The sequence below is a fragment of the Pollicipes pollicipes genome, unplaced genomic scaffold (genome assembly GCF_011947565.3).
Source record: "Pollicipes pollicipes isolate AB1234 unplaced genomic scaffold, Ppol_2.1 Scaffold_7231;HRSCAF=8579_pilon_pilon_pilon, whole genome shotgun sequence".
Classification (NCBI taxonomy): Eukaryota; Metazoa; Arthropoda; class Thecostraca; order Pollicipedomorpha; family Pollicipedidae; genus Pollicipes; species Pollicipes pollicipes.
The window spans coordinates 22,250,419-22,267,819 of NW_023597034.1; the positions used below are offsets into that span (position 1 = coordinate 22,250,419).

The following is a 17,401-nucleotide window of genomic DNA, read 5'->3' on the forward strand; positions in this document are numbered from 1 at the left end:
CAAATCACGTTTTATCTGACCGGCAACACACGTTTTAAAAGTGGCGACATATATAACTTGAGGCCTGAACAGTAGCGCATCCATGTCGCTGAATACCTCAGCTAATGCCATGCATATTGAGGGAGGCGTCAGGTGGTTGTGATTCCCACCTTCGCGGGCGTCGTCGATCCGACCGGCGTCACAGAGTCACTTGGCACAGTTCTGCGGGAGCCGGGGCGGGGGGGGGGGGGGGCAGGGGCGACCCTGGGCCGCGGGCTGCACCACACCGAGCGCCGGCTAAATTGGGCGGCCGGCGTGGCGCCGCCGCCAACACAGGCAGTCGCCGTCGATAGGTTTGGGTCAGGCTCGGTCCGGCGGCGCGGCCACGCGCGAAGATGAGGCCTCGACGGCTGTCACCGGGTGATCTGTCACGAGCCAGGACATGGCGCCGGTCCCCAGGTCAACGACGCCGGGGTCAGAGCGATGACTCCCCGACGGAAACTGACGTCCGACATGAAAGGTCCCTTCACGGCGGACTTTAGGCGACTGTTATGACATTCCAATTGCAAATAACGTCTCACTAATAGCCATCTATCAAAAGGACGCAGCCCAAATGAAAGGACGAGTTCGTCGCGAAGGTCACGCAAAAGTGTAAAGTTCTCGCGTTCTCATAGGATATTGCACAAGTCTGAGAACTGTCAACGGAGCGCTGACTGCGCATGCCATCATGACTCCACGATGCTGCGCGGCTGCTCGTCCCGCGGGCTTACTGTATTAGAAGCCCACGCCACACACACTCGCGGTCTGGCACGTTATGACTCCAGTGTGTCTCATAATGCCGTCGTGTACTATGACAACACGATCGTTCCTGACTTCTCTATTATGTCCATGGCATAGTTAATATAAAACCACTTATCAAAAGCCATGAGCACACGTAGCATATTATGGCCTGTGAACATTCCTAACTCACCGGAACTAGAACCGAATCACAATCACAGGGGATCCCTCTGTGGAGGACCACCTGCACAGCCCACTATGCCCTTACATGGCGAATACCTCACTACGATAGCCACCTGAGCACCGTCAGCTCCGTACACCGACCGCCACACCCGTCCAGTCCAGCCAATAGCGCACAATGACTCACTCTTAGCCTCCGCCGGCTGTCTCCCCTTCTAATCTCGCCGCACCCCTCTGCCCAACGGGTCTGTAGCACAGGCGTGGCCGGAGCCGCCGCCGACCGGTCCGCTAGAACGCGGACCGCGGCGCGCCGCCCGCCGTCGCCGCCATCACCGGCGCTCGGCTTCGCACGCCAGCCGTTCGTTCCTCCGCAGGAAGAACGCCTTGCCGCCCTCGTAGCTCGTGATCATGATGGCGCAAGCGGGCGCCACCTTGACGACACGCGGCACGAGGCCGGCGAACAGGCCGCGCACGCCGGCGCGCCGGTAGATGTCGCGTAGCGCGACGGCCACGCCGGTGTCCGCGCGCGTAGGCTCGCCGCCGAGCACGCGCTCCCCGAACTCGATCTGCCAATGCGTCTTGACCACGTCGAACGGCAGCGTGAGCACGGCGGCGAGCGTGCCGGCCGACGAACCGGCGACGAAGCTGAACAGCGGCGAGGGTGTCTGTTGGTTGAATGCCAGCTTGAGGCTCTCGTAGCTGCCCCAGTAGAGCGCTGAGAACGGCACGTCTCGGATCAGCGTGGGCGTCAGGCCCTTCCACAGGCCGCGCGGGCCCTGTTCGCGCAGCAGCTGGCGCACGGCCGCGCCCACCTCCGTGTAGCGCATGCGAGTGGCCTGCATGCGCGTGCGCACGAGCTCGAGCGGTGCGACAAGCGTACTGGACCAGACGCGTGCCGCCGCGCCCGCCACCATCGGCACCCACGCCGGCTGCGGCACCGCCGGCGTGCCCCAACGGTCGCGCAGCAGCAGCCGCGTCTGGTCGTACGTGGCGAAGTACACGACCGTCGAAGGGATGGCCGACACGAGCGTGGGCGAGAGGCCGCTCCAGAGAGATGCCACGCCGTCGGCGCGCGCAATCTTGACGGCCGCGTCCAGCGTGCCCGTGAAGGCTGGCGGTGCCGGTCGCCGGTACCAGCTGGTCTCGACGGCCGGGCAGCGCGCGGCCGGCGCGCCGGCGCATGACGATGCTGCCGCCGGCGGCCCGCCCTGGCCGTTCACGCAAAGGCAGAGGTGGTCCATGAGGCCGTTGCAGTAGAGAAAGCAGCGCTGCGCGGTGAGCGCGCGCTGCTGCGCCTGTAGCCGGATCTTGACGACGTCGAGCGGCGTCATGGTGAGGCTGGTGAGGACGGCGCCGGAGCAGGAGGCCAGCATCTGCTGGGCGGGCGTGGCGCGGAACGTGGGGTCGTCCACACTGAGCACCTGGCGCGCCATGGCCGCGCTCACAGCCGGCCGCCACAACACCGTCTGCAACCGAGGCCGAGGAAATCAGGGTCGGCTGCACTCGCGCCGGCGGCCGCGGCAGGAGCCACGTCACCGCGCCGGCGGCCGCGGCGTGAGTCGCGTCACCGGGCCGGCGGCCGCGGCGTGAGTCGCGTCACCGGGCCGGCGGCCGCGGCGGGGAGTGGCAAGTCCGGACATAAGTCGACAGGGACTGACCACAACACGGAGTGCAACCTCCCGATTTACCCGGTCGCGGATGCGTCCAAAACGGGCGATAACCAGATATCCTACAAAGCCAGGGTTTTTCAAAGGCAATAACAACCATGACAATGCAAACCACACACAACGCATTCGGGAAAACTCGCAAGACATGAGTGCAACAGGGTGTTCTTAAGTGGTGCAATAGGGCAAAAATATTGTCGAAAATGTATCCGATCCGTCCACGTTCGGAAGCATTAAACAACATCTCAATAACGCTGTCCATGTACATGACAATGGGTGAGCTCAACTCAGCATCCACAGACACTGAACGTATCCGCTGCGTGAAACAGAAATCCCCGCACTGTCTTACTGCCGCCGACGAGAACACGGACACCATCGCCGGCGAACAAAGACGAAACAATGTGCCAGCGCCGACCGGATGCCGCTGGGCCCGGCCTCAAACAAATCACGAGAACGGCACAAGTCACGGACTGTTTACAGCGGAGCGACGTGCCGGCGCTAACACAGGACGAGTCAACAGAGCGGGTCGTCCGCGGCATGGCGTCCTAAACATACGGAGCCAGCTCTACGCCGATGGCGTCCCGGGCCCGTCACTTCCCCACTCGGCTCGGCTGGCCCGCTCACACGCTCAGCCCAGAAATCACCTATGCTTGGGGGTGAAAGGATACCGAGAGCAAATAGTGTTCTTCTTTTGGCACACACCTCAAAACCATGGCATGATCATTCATTCAACTTTTGCATAATGTGGCAAATGGAATGACTGGAAGATTGTGATGAGCTCAAAGGAGAAGGTAGTTGGCATGCACAAATAATATTGCATATTGGGCTTAATACAGTCTACATGAAAAGTTCTGGATTCTTTGCATTTCTTTTATTAAAAGTTATACTTCTTATGAGGGGCTTGTGGAGGCTGAAAGAAAAGAAAATACAACCTGCTAAAAATCCATGCAAGGCTAAAATACTGACAACAATATGGTTGTCTTTCAAATGAAAAAAAAACGGAAAAAACATCTTTTACTATTTTCAGTCTATTTGACATTACTAACTAAAGCTGATTCAGCAAATATACTGACATTTTCTGCCATGCTGATTCTTCTATATTTCACATCAAGGGCAACAACAGAGCTGATGGCATGCATTGCTATTCTGATGGAGAATCTGTTGATATAGAAGTGTTCTCAATCTTCTGTCAAATACATGTTAACTATGTACACCAAACCCTATCACTCAATATATTGTAGAGCAAATATCTCCCAACAGCTGGCAGCAGGATGGGTGAGTTCAAATAGTTTCAGCACTTCCCTTTCGACCCTTGCTTCAACAGCCTGTCGCTGTCAGCAGTGGCTGCTCAAGGCCGGATGTAGTCACAGAATGGAGTGGAATGGACTAAGCATAGGGCAGGGCAAACTTTCACCACAGAATTCTGCCACAGACCTGGAATTTCATGGTCAGATGGAAAGTGATGGCAGTGCAAGATTTACAGTGAAAGTAAATACTTGTATGTAACCTTGCAAAACTCTAGGCAGTTCATGAGAAATCCAAGCATGTTTAATGCTCTGATTATTTTGTCACTGAGAGCAGCCACCTTGGGGACTTAGTGAAAAATGTGAATCATGTCACACATTCTTCATGGAGTAAAGTTGTCCAACATGCTGAACAAGAGTGTATGAAAAATGCCATGCTCCTATAGGTTCTATGGCAGTGTGCATTGCTGCTTTTACACACAATTGACACTCAATGTGGCCATGGCATTGGCACTTCACAGTGCCCTACCATAGGTCACAAATGCTGTTCCCTTGCAATGACCTATATTGCAACATCTTGGAAGTAGTGAATGGGGCAGGACCAGCAACATGAGTCTCTTGCAAGCATCTAAAGCTGTATCTTTTGTAATATAACCGGTATGAATATTCTTACCAGGAGTTTTTTGTCTGTAATGGATTTTAAACAAAGTAGTCATCTTGAAGACCATCTGGTGCATTTCACAGACCTACCCTTCTGCAGACCTGAATCCTGCTCTTTCCGAGCTACAACCCTGCAAAGATGTGCTGACTTTTTCCTGCAGAGTATCTTAAGTCACCAAGGCATCCACAATACCACAACATTGTCATTCAAATTGTCTCATTGTACTGAATATGCTGCAATCAAGGCCAATAAAAATATAATTGTTGCATTCTTTGTATGTGGGATTTGTAAGCATATAATGGTTCTTAATTGGGCCAATCAATGTTGTGGCACATTCAGGAGCATATTCAGTTATCACAGAAAATGTGTTAGCAACAGTTATCTCCCCCAAAATAAGGGGTCATGGTATACACATAGCTGTATAAACACAAAGATATACATGCATCTTACCATACCTGATGCTAGCTTTGATATCTTCAAATGTGGAACATTCCGTATAAGACACGTGGAAGTGTTCAAGGTGCAGCCTAGATTTCTGCTAAGGCCATGTTTGACACTTCAATATACTGAAGCAAGCATCAGAAGGTGAGACTCACTTATGACCATTGGTGTGATTTTATCAATCACCGGCAATACCGGAACCCAATTTACTGAATCAATGCCCAAAATATCGAGTGTGGATATGAAGCGAGCCGATTTCTTACCTTTCCGCTTTATTAGCTAGAACGACCGACGCCGTATCAAGCTCCGAAAGCGTTGAAAACGAGTCGAAAGATATGCTCAACCCGGCGACGAGCCCGCCACGTTGAGGAGAATACATGTCGACAATCTCAGCGCACACAACCGCACTACACCAGTACCACCTATTGGCATGAACTGAAGCCGACCAGACCGCTACGGTTTTTGCGCAGTGCGCGTAGTTGTGCCAACTTTCTGAAGACGCGACCGACGACGGTCTGACGCAAATGCTCCCAGCTGCCAACCACGAGCCAGTTTGGCACTAGAGTATGTTAGCGTCCAAATCTGGCAGGCTGGCGTGTGATCGATTTCCATCGGTCTCCGCGTATCTGGCTTTGAGTTGCGGTCTGTTCGAGCTGAAATATATCGACCAATTTAACATATTCGCAAAACTGAACCCAAGTGGGGAAAAGACCGATAATTCCAGGCTTGAAACTTGTGCGCTAAGCACTCCGCAAGAAAATTGCACCCGTAGCCACAAATTACACCGCTTATCTGCTTATTCGACACGCTCGCAAAGCCACGTATTGTTGCCAGCGGATTTCATGCATTGGGCGCAGTCTATTCATCCAGATAACTTTATCGTTATTGGAAGTGGACTCCGGATGAACAGATTTATCGATGGTCTGCTGGTTAAGTACTGCTTTACGCTGAATTTCCCTCCCCAACAGCGTGAAAATTTCACATTGGGCCTATGGACTTAAACCAGAAAGAATTGCAACCGATAGGCACCCTTCCCCCAATTTGGGAGGGCTTGCACTTGCGCTGCCTCTGAGCAATGATGCAAGTGAATCGATACATTTGACAAATCCGTGTTCAAAACTTTGAATCGATATCTGCGGTCATGAGGCTTGGGGAATGATGTTCGTTTGGTCCTAGCCCCTGGTCGATATTCACGGGAAGGTTCAATGTGTCATTTCCGTTAGTTGCGATCGTGGTAACATGCTCTTCATCTCGTGCTCGCCGTCAGACAGATGATCCGACGCTTTCGCCACATCAGACTTTCCGCCCCGTGTCTGACGTTTAATCTACGCTAACATTTTGTGCACGTGCTTAATGCATTAACATTCATTCTTTGTGTGCACATCAGACGACGTCAAAAAGTTAACAGGTAACTGCTGATAACTGATTCCTAGGTGGTGACTGGGATGTGCTTTTGACTGATTCTGCTCCAGCGGAATCCATCTGGACTCTGATTCGCAGTCCATAGAGTTAACTCAGTACACAATGCTGGGCAGGGTTGCGTTTCGAGTTGATACCACTTTCAAGTCGTACTGATCAGGGTAGATCAGTTCTAAGGCGTTCTTAAAAGGGAAAAATATCAACCAAAATTAACGATTTAATGAGCGATTCATGTATGTATGAGCGGTTGATGACTCAACTCCATCACTTACCAGAAAAGTCAGAGTGATAGTTAAAGGCGTAGAGGCAAGGGGATGCCTTCCTCCAGCGGAACGTTGGAAGCTTTACTTATCGGACCCTGGGCCACCCTTTTTGTTTTGTTTTGTTTTGTTTTGGAGGGACTACCGTAAGTACATAACCAGATGGACTATTACGACCGATGGTGTCCTTGATAGGTATGTTTCTTATGCTACATCCAAACAGTTGGTGTCCTTAGAGCCTCTGGTAGGAAATGCAGAGCTCCATGTGAAAAACACTGAAAAGTTTATTGATTTTGTTCATGCATATATGACAGATACATACAAGATAGATGAAATGATGGTTTCATTTCATGTAGAGTCGTATTTTACATCGATCCCACCTGAAAAAGGCTTGCAAAACAGTAGAAGAACGACTAATCATCGAAATGGGTAACGATAATGGAATGGTAGGGTGACGGCTGAGCATGAAGGTAGGTGACGTTATTAGACTCTTAGGTATGTGTCTTGATGCCACTTACCTGCAGACCAACAACGATTTTGATAAACAAACACAGAATACAGTAATGGATAATTTTGTCACCGGTTGGTAGTCAGTTCATTTCAGGAGAAAATGGCACGAGGGGCAATGGACATTTTCCTAGTGGCGTCAAGGGAAGGAGGAGACATTTGGATTACATGTTTGTCGTGTTTAAATAGCACCATGTCCCAGAGCTCCTGGAGCACTTAAACGACGTGTTCCAAGTAGGCAAATTACTATTTTGCTTTCCTGGACATCTTTATCTTACGATCAGTAGAGGGCAGCATGGACACAGATGCGTTGGGAGACAACTCATACGGATGAGCATTTGAACTTCATGTAATATTATAACAATACACTCAAAGAGTTTTGGCTAGACCGCTTTCAAAAACAGCTATTTCCGTCAAGCCCGACGAAAGCACATCATCGACGAAGTCAAAACGCATAATGCATCGATTAACTCCTCACAATATACCTTATATGAGACCAGTATTTGAGACGATAACTCGGCTTTTCAAATCACTCGCTCGTGTAGCCATCAAACCGCGTGCAAACCTGGTTCGGCTCAAAGACAAGCTAAAAACGGACCAAAAGACCGAAATAATTGATCGATACAAATGTGAATACGGACGCGTTTATGTGATGATGGATGCCAAAGCTTCAGGACCGGTAGGGATGCACACCAGCGCGCGATAAAAACACAGATAAAAACCATGCGGGCTTAAAAAAGCACATTCTGGCAGGGAGCTATAATCGCTTTTGAACTAGGTGGGGATGAAAAATTAGATCGCAAAAAGACCGTGCGGGAGTGAAAAAATTAATTCACAAAAGATGAAACTTTGAGCTCGTGACTGACGCTTCAGCAAACAAAGACATCTATTTCTAGTTGGCATGGATGTAATATCAGAAACCTAACAAAACCATTTTGTTTTTTAACATCTTAGGCCATTAATGTAAGACAGAATACATTAAAGCACGGTAATTTCATGGCAGTGTAATGAGCATGAGAAATTATTGACACCAATAATTTGATACTGCACTTTGCACTTCCCTTCCACAGCACTCTTAACACAAAACAAAGCGAGGACTTCAATAACAAAATAACAACAGAAAATTAAACAAGCACAAAACACTCAAAAAACCTTGGACTCATACATATCAGCCCATCACCAAGTCAAACACACCTAACATACCTCTGGCTTCTGTTAAGATGGGGTCATCGAGAACAAATATTTTGTCACTGTTTCTTACAAAATTCCAATGCTTATTTCCATGAAAGCAGCCTAACTATGCCTAACATAAAAAGTCTTACTTCATCTCATCCTGTCTAACCTGTTTGTATCACGGCGGCAGTTGCCAGTTACTGATTCTTGCACAATTCCTATTGCCACTTGCCATGAACTTAACCAACTTAACCTCACTCAGAGTAGCCCATATGTTGAATGTCATCACAACTCACACATCTGTTGACAGCAGCACTTGTGAAAAAACATGATGAAGCTATTTTTTGGCTGGCTTCAACTTGCATTCTTATTCAGTTCATTTGTGTATGCTTGTTGACATTAGACAAAGTTGACAGCACACAAATCAAAACACTTAAAATTCCTTTTAAAAACTTGTTTCCATTGCCATGGTTAATCTATGTCAAGGGCATTAATGAATACGCTCCACACAACAATCTCTCTCCTCCAAAAGTGACATAACTTTTAAATGACCATGCCAGCATTGCTCCTTGCCTTTTCAGCTGCAGCAAAGCCATCTAGTTAGGCTTGTTTATTCATATTTAATGACAAAGTTTGAGATGTTGGCTTCACATCTTAAATGGGCTGGTCAGACTATTTGTTACATACTAATTTTTAACTCATATCATAAATGCTATGCAGCTACGAGTATCCCTGTGTTAAAAATATAGTGCATACATACAGTACAGTCATTTGCCAGTCAGAAAACCATGACAGCTATAGAAGACATTTGGTTAAAGCAGCCATGAGGGACCACTTCAAGAAATGTGGGGCAAATAATCAAGAATATGGAACAAAATAAGCACATTGCATGCCTTGTGGCATCATAACTTGACTTATAACAAATCTCGACGGATTAAAACAGAGAATGGCTAACTCTGGTTACCAATCATGTATTGAAAGCAGGTAAGGTAAGCAATTACTTGGCCCACAGGAGACTTACTGGCTTCTTCCTGCTCCCCAAAACAAAAAGTCAGCACCTTTTGCGTGGTCTGCTGGCAGACAGAGTCATCTCACTCCCCCCAAATATAAATCTCAATCATGCCACCAATCTACGAGATTAAAATGCGAAACAAGTAAGAGGTGTGCATGATAAACATCTCCAGAGGGCAGAACTTCGCCATCAAACATTCTGTATTGGCTGCGTCAGGTCTATCCCAAGGCTGCATATGGCAGCATTAAGATGGCCTTGCCAGGTAGCCTGGTGAGCCAGACACTCGAAAGGCTTAGATTTATCATTATTAAGCACCGCTATGGACCAAGAAAACGGTTAATCGAGGGCTTTGAGGGGAAAAATGGCGGCAAAAATCAGTTCCGTGCTTCAAATTGTCTCCTTCATTCCCTGTGAATTGGTCACGCTTGGGTGCATATCAAACATGTTTGGGCGGATGGCGAATTAATCCAATTTATGTATGAAATACGTACAAATTTGCAGTAGGAGCATCTTGCAGAGAAGTTGGTCAAAATTTTAAGCAGCAGATGGTACCACTAAAGACAATCGGAAAGGTAGGAGGAATAAAGTGGTATCGCACTTGTATGATACCAAGAAAAACAAAAGTAGTTAAATAAACTTACAGACTGATACGTTTCTCGCAAAATTTTGTAATTAGCTGATTTTGTTTAAAATATGTTAACATGATTGCTCAAATGGTGATATTCATCTCCTAAATGAAATTTAGAAGGCATTTCTTGAATTTTTCACCCCTGCATTTCGGGAGTGATGCAATTTAGTGGACAAGATTCCTCGGGAAAAAAGAAATACGCGGAGCAAAATTCTGTACCAGGTCTTGCTGGTGTTTGCACCAGGCTGTGCTTTCGTGGTGTGGTGGTGAGACCCAAAAACATAGAGGATGCGTGAAAACCTTCCACTTGGCACACAGCTGCCGATCGTGATGTATTTTGTAAACAAATCAAACTTAATGCGTGCTAGCGGCTTGAGTCGCTGGGGTTCTTGGGCTTGGAAGTACATGGTGCCCTTGCTCTGTGCATACATAGACATGACAGATGTAGGTGAGGCAGAACATAGCCATAGGTGTCCAGGTTCTGTGAAGCATCGTTTGTGCTTGGTGGTTTCAAGTGAGCTCGGTTTTGGATGACATCTGAAAACCTAAGAACGGGAAATAGGGGTTTGGCATGTGCGACTAGACAATGTCAGGCAGGAGTGAAAAGTTCTCATAAAATATATGGAAAAGGAATTAAAAATTCCTCCTCATAGGGTGTTGCTTTACACCCAAAGTCGGCAATTCTAGGACACTGCATTCTGGAGACAGGCTTTTGCATCGCGAGGGAGGAGGGGGAATTTTTAGATTTTGAGACGAACAGGAGAAAAAGAAAGATTAAATGGGATATTTGTATTTCTAGAACGACCAGCGACAAGTTTTTGAATACAAAACCAGCGGCACCGAAAACGAGTACGTATTGAGTTTGCAAATGATAGGTCTGGAACAGAAAAAGAACCGTGCATGGGGCAATGTGTATTGTGGAGCGTGGAGCGAGCTTCGTGCCGGGCCAATTGCTACGCGTATGCGTTATCTCGTCTTAGTAGCCGCGATATGCCGCATGCGTCGCTATTGCATCGATACCGGGAGTTGAAATAGCTGTGCACGTGTTCAAGAGGTATGCACGGTGACAGTTAAATGTCATGTGGCATCGTAAAGTTAAGAAGAAATGCCTCGAGATCGTATCGAATTGTAAGTGCAATGCAGATGTGTTTTGGCAGCGGTTTTTGTACCATTTCTCTACGGCTGAAATGCAAAACCGGTCATCTATTCCACTCTCGTGGCCTCAGAGAGGCTGGTATGTTAAACTGCATGTGACATTTTTTAGCTGTTTTGGGCTTGTTCTTAATGCGGGCCGCGGTTATTCAATCTACAGGTTATGTGAACCTGGCAACCAGCAACGCACTTGCGGGGACTAGATCTCCTTCTGGATACGACATCCCATCGGCTAGATCGTTGGGCTAATTTAGCTTTCCTCAATGATATGGCCTCCTATGAAAAATTAATATCAAAAGATTGAAGAACGCAAGTTATTTCGTAGAATTTTGACAGACTTTTGTTATTTAGATATAGAGCAAGCATAAACCGAGGCAATTAAGCAGATATTCCCGTTCTATCCCAAACATTTCAGAAGTGCTTAATGTGCTGCCTGTATAAAACCCATTGTTCTTGTTGTTTCTTACGTAGTATCGTGCCACGGTGCACAGTGAAACGAGAGTGCGGTTGCCACCGTCCCACCACTATTTTTCAATGAAACCAGACGAGACGCGTAATGAAGCATGGTTGCGTGCCTCCCGACATAAAGTGCCTGTGGAATCTTTTAAAAGCCAGCTTTTTGTTCAAAAGAACATTATATGAAGAGTGAACAACTCCATCCCGCAAACAACTCGGATTCAATTCCTGCGCGCAAGCCCGACGTGAAAGCGCAAAAGAAAGCACAGTTCCAGTGGCGACGCCAACCCCTGGGGCAGCTTAGGCGCTGAAACGGATGCTGGCTATCCACGCAGATGCATGGCTATGGCTGATGCATGCTTTTCCTTTCATGTGTTCCCAAACCGGTTAGGCCCCCCCTGATAAGAGGATCGACGGGGTGGAAATATTGTCGATGCGCCCGCCCCCTCCCTTAGGTTGTCTGGGGATATTTTTCCGGCAGGTTGTGTGATCCGTGCCCAAGTTTTCTGTACCCTCTAGAGTGCCCATTATGCGCGTCTGGACACAAAAAAGTGGCCATAGCATTTGGCTTACAAAAACTGGACCTTTTTTGGAGAACCGCACGGCAATCTTTGGACGTTGAGGGCGGGCGGGAGCCGACAAAGCCGCCCATTGCGGACGACGAGGACTTCAACTGCTACATTTATGGAGCCAAACGTCATAAATGTACCTTAAAAGCACACCCTCTTCCACAGCACCCACACCCACAACAACATACACAGCACCTACACCCACAACAACATACCGATAAGCCTGGATTGAAACAGCTGAAACGTTGCGTGACTTTCATGGCAGGGTGGGCGCATCGGCTCCCCTCAACCTTTCATCAGTTCGTGTAATGAAACACAGCAAATCAGGGCCAGGGTCGAACTCTTAATCAACGTTTAGACTTCTGAATAGCAAACCCGCTCACTCGTATAAACACTAAAAATATTGGTAAGTGCCAAGTTCAAGTGCTGGTGATAATGCCGAATAACTAGGCTTAACATGCCGATCAATGGTCAAGATGTGGGCGGCTGCTTGGTCTTAGCCAAGGCTTTGAGACGCAAAACTGCGTCTGTTAAGCTAGCTGCTTATTTGAATCAAATTGTCAATCGATATTCCAGACTGACGCAAAATGGTTACAAATTGGCAGGGTGAAAAAACTTGGCCCATGCATCCCGAACTACCAAAAGCCAAGAGCGACACACACAACTTTGCGAAATAAGTTTGCCATCCCCAAACTGAAGGTTTCCAAAAGTTTTCGCATTTGTCTACGAGAAAACATTTTGAGCTTTACCAAAACGGCCTGCCTTGAATGACCTTGAACTTCAACCTATAATAATTCGGGAAGTTGCGTATGGCTACTTTCCCTTTTCGGGTTTTGAAATGTGTATGCCCCAAGTAACTAGCTCACAGATTTATAGCCCGATCATAGGAGTCCTGAATACGGTAACAAAGCTTGATATAAAACTGCTGCTGGTTTGATAAGCGTCCCAAAACTTGGCTTAGGCTGGGTGAGGTACGTGATAGTGTCCATGTCCTTGGTGCGATGCGAGGTTGTGTTTTTAATGAGTTAAAAAGTAAAATACCACTGAAATATTACCAAGGATATGCATGCTTTTATGAAAACTTAGCCCAAACATCAACGGTTGCGGAGGTGATTATAGCTCCAGATGTGTTGAAGCTCTCACATTCATTGAAAATGCTACGTAAGAAATGACGTTGGCCCACCACCTGAAACAATGAAATACTTTTGACAGATGCGGTTGCAGGCTCTGCAATTTGATCAAACAGGGACTGAAGTACATTAAAATGCGCCGCCACGGAGTAAAATGTGTACCGATATGACCGGCAGCGGCAGCTTCGGGCCGACCGAATTAGCTCCCCGCTGTTCCGCTGGTTGAACGGAGGAGGAGGGGAGGGGGGGGGGAGGGGGCTGGTCAGGTTCCAAGTCCCAGCATGCTTCCGGGAGCTGGTGAGCGCTTCCTGGGACATGTGATTTTGAGGCGTGGAAGGCAGGCGGCGCCTTCCAAACTACATCGTGTTGCTATCAGCTGGCCTGGACGCAAAAGCCCTGTGTACCTCTTTGTGTCTCGATGCGGACAGCATGACGCCTTGCTTGCCCACTACTATCGACCCCTCTGGGATTATTGCCGCTTTCTCCGCCCCCGACATTTTGTAAATATATTCATGTCTGGCATCGCGTTGTCTTTCTGTATCGTGTTTCTGTTTTTGCAGATGTATTAGGTCTGGTACATTGCAGCACATGCAACGAAATTAGTAGTTTGGTTGGAGTTATAGTCTTGCTGCATGTCACCTACATATCATTAACGGCAGAATCGTTTTCCTTGGGGTGAAGTTTTCCTCACATCAGCCTGCTCACCTAATGCTGGTGGTGAGTTCGAAAAGTCGACTGTTGATGTCACGCGTTCAGTATTTGGGGAATTGAAGAGGCGTTGAAGGAAGTGTTCCAGATATGAAGGGGTTTTAAACTCAAATAGCCATCTTGAAGATCATTCGGTGCATTTCACAGCCCCGTCCTTCCAGACATAACGGCTGTCAGTTGGCTCTCAATTAATGTTGTGCAAGATACGATGACGTAATCAAGCAATGACTTATTGAGGAGCATGTGCACTAAACAGAGACGTTGTGTTGTCTAGAGCAATTTTTCCGCTTAAAAGCATACCGATAGTTTAAAAGTGAGCTTCTTTCATCAGATCTGATACTTGCTTCAGAATCTTCAAATGTGGATCATTTCCTTTAATTATGCCGGAGGTTGCCAGGGGAAATCGGGGTTGCCAGGTAAACTTGGGGGAGGGCAATTAGGGTCTCAAACTTCTTTATCATTATTTGGCCAGGATAAAGAGGGAATGGTGAGTTTCCCGAAAACTCTCGATCAATGCAAACATGCTGGGGGAAATATTTTCCCTTTTACATTTAATGTGTCCCAGCTCAATGACGTAATTCAACGTATTACTGAGATGTATTGCATTCGGAGATGCTGCGCGACGGGCACATATTCTCAAACAGGTCCGAGAGAAAAGGGCATATATTAGCACTACACACTCCTCAACCCTAATAGTTTACTTGCCCCAGGAGTGTCATCGCCCTCTAAAACAAAACCCACGGTTCTTTGTTAATGGAGGAAGGTTGCGTACTTGTGTTGTGACTGCAACGTTGCATCGATAGCATTTTCTGCGTTGAAGAGGTTGTCTGGATAAATCCAGGTCACTTTCTACCCCACTCGGATCGCCTCGTCGACTTCATTGAAATCGCCATGCCTCTCCTCGTTGAGGGACAAGAGTCTTCACGGATCATCACGAACGAATTCAACGAGACCAAAAAATTCAACCCAGGAATTCATGCAACTGCAATGCGAACTATTTGCAGAGTCGCAGAGCATTCAGTCACCGCGCATCCTACCTAAGTTACATCGCAAAAGTTTGCACGTGGGCTTCCTACCTGAGATAAATTGTCACATCAAGATCTGCTTCAACAATTTTCACTGTCTAGTGTGGAACACTGAGAGTCGGCTGGCAAAAACAGTGAATTGCCCGACTGGGCGAGTCATTATAAATACACTGATTTGGCCTCAACTTGCCACCGAGCAATGTGACCAATTAAAATTGCCAAATATTTTTTGTCGCCAGACTAAGGAGAAACTAAAAGCAAATACCATGTTTCTGAGGGTTAAGGATAGGTAGGGTATTTAAATATGTATAATAAATAAACATAACATAAAAATAATAAATAAATAAATGATAACATCAAATAAAAAAATAAAAAGGTAAATAGGGTAAAAAAGAAAAAAAGAAGGGTAAGGGGTAAGGTAAAAGGGGTAAGGGGTAGGGTAAGGTGAGGTAAAGGTAAGGGGTAGGGTAAGGGGTAAGGGGTAAGGGGTAGGGTAAGGGGTAGGGTAAAAGGCCTTTCCATATTTTTGTTTTTGTTTTTTTCATATTTTCCATAAAGGCCATTCCAGGGTCAACTGGTGTTGTGTGAATAATTATGTAACCATGCAGGCCTTATCTTAGGTTGTTCAGAGTGTGCGGCAATGTTCTGTCGTGGTCGCAGTACACCTTTCACTTAAAAACATTTTTGGAAGTCGGGACGTTTTACCACCGCTGTTCCTGTTACATCACATCGGATAAAGCGCCCCTGTGAGCCCCATCACAGCCCCATACAAGGCTGCGGATGTTAATTAAGCAAAAGACAGGATGCCACGAACAACGTTGGGACAACCGACTCCAGAACAGAATGAAATATAATTCGTGAGATCACCCCGGGGGTGTCGCACAAACTGCTGGCGAAAGTGTGTGCGCGCGTGCGTCTCCTCTGAGCGCATCGTAGAATCCGAAAATACGGCTCGTGCATTGGGACTTTCCTTTTCGTGGCACGAAATCCCCGACATGTGTCGGGACTCGGATTTTTTTATTATGTCAGAACAGGTAGCACTGACATTCTTCCATTCCACGTTTGCTGCATTATTTCGCTGATGGATGACATCCGCAAATAGCGACCAGCTCTGCCTAAAATGATACATGTACCTACTATTCTAAATGCCAAACCAAACGTGCCCACTGCTCAGAATGAATAACTGAAGCGTTTAACGTATGCATCACCCGACAGCGGCTTCTTGCATGCTCACGCTGAGTCACTGACCGCTGAGGGCAGTCCGGTGAACTTAGGAAGGGTGGCGCACCTCCCATTAAGAGGACAGAGGTGGGATTATGCACCTCCTTTTCTAGGGAACGAGAGGAGTCGTAACAAAGCGCTTATTCAGTCCGTCAAAACTGTCATATTCTACGTGACGTCACGCAGATCCATGCCGTCTGGCCGGTTTTGGCCGTCCGCTGGGAGCCGGACGACAAAGATTATCTGGCACATCACGCATATTCTATGCTGAACATGCAGAAGCTTTTGGGCTTGCTCGATCGCCCTGGGGTAACTGTGACGCGAAGGTTTCAAACGCCTGAAGGCGAAAGGAAACGAGCATGCGGACAGCACATTCAAAATGCATCGTGAGAAGTTGCTACTTATTTAAAGTCGTGCGATCAGATAACATTGATTTAAGTGTTCTTCTGCCAAGTAACTCAAATCACAAAGATATTTCCAAACCAAAGGGAGTCAACAGCATTGCCACAGGGCATGTGGTCATTGAAACACCAAGAACGTATGTCACGTGACCTGAAGGGGATCTGTGCCTACACTATTTGAATGCTCACGCAGTCGCGTCAACAGCATCACGTGACGTCTGCATGTACGTTTCAGCGACAAAAACAACGGGACTTAGAAGCAACAAGCGATGCGAAGAGAACTTACGGTTCGTCGTCAATCATTCTTTGCAGCTCCACAGACTCCTGATTGCTTCCTAGTTCTGTGGAGCGGAAGGGGCTCCAAAACTTCCAGTGTTGTCGGGCCATCACGAAAATAGTCCGAGCCCTCTAACAGTGAATGAGGGGCGTGACCAGGCCCTCACGTGCACACGAGCCTCCCACTTCAACGCTGCTGGGCTCACTCATCTGAACTATCGTCAGCCTCATGTCAACACTCTGTCGCACCGGTCAGACCTCGCTGGCCGCCCACGTCGCCCGGCTGCCGTGTGCCGGTCCGCCGCTGCTCACCGGCCCCGGTCTTCAGGCCCGCCACTGAGCGGCGGCGACGGCTGCGCGGTCACCACAGGGTCGGCGCTGCACCACGGGACTCGGGTGCGGAGCGTCCGCGCGCCGGCCGCTCGGACGTGCTGCTGGCGGCCTTGTCCGGCCGCCGCGTGTCTCCGTGCAACCGGCGTCACCTGCCGGGCCGCCGCCGGCTGCAGTCGGGCCGCTTT

General features: G+C 48.1%; 1 protein-coding gene across 2 annotated transcripts; it reads right to left on the bottom strand.

The window, feature by feature from the left end:
• Positions 1-914: 914 nt before the first annotated feature.
• LOC119110374 (solute carrier family 25 member 40) lies at positions 915-17,121 on the bottom strand. Of its 2 annotated transcripts, none has more exons than XM_037234171.1 (2): positions 16,894-17,121; positions 915-2,402 (listed from the first exon to the last, which is right to left on the bottom strand). In XM_037234171.1, exon 2 carries the CDS (start codon positions 2,367-2,369, stop codon positions 1,266-1,268), a length of 1,104 nt encoding a protein of 367 aa, XP_037090066.1. In that variant the 5' UTR covers positions 2,370-2,402; positions 16,894-17,121; the 3' UTR covers positions 915-1,265. The 2 variants fall into 2 exon arrangements, with proteins under 2 accessions (XP_037090066.1, XP_037090065.1); XM_037234170.1 differs by lacking the exon at positions 16,894-17,121 and adding an exon at positions 5,210-5,437.
• Positions 17,122-17,401: the final 280 nt, after the last annotated feature.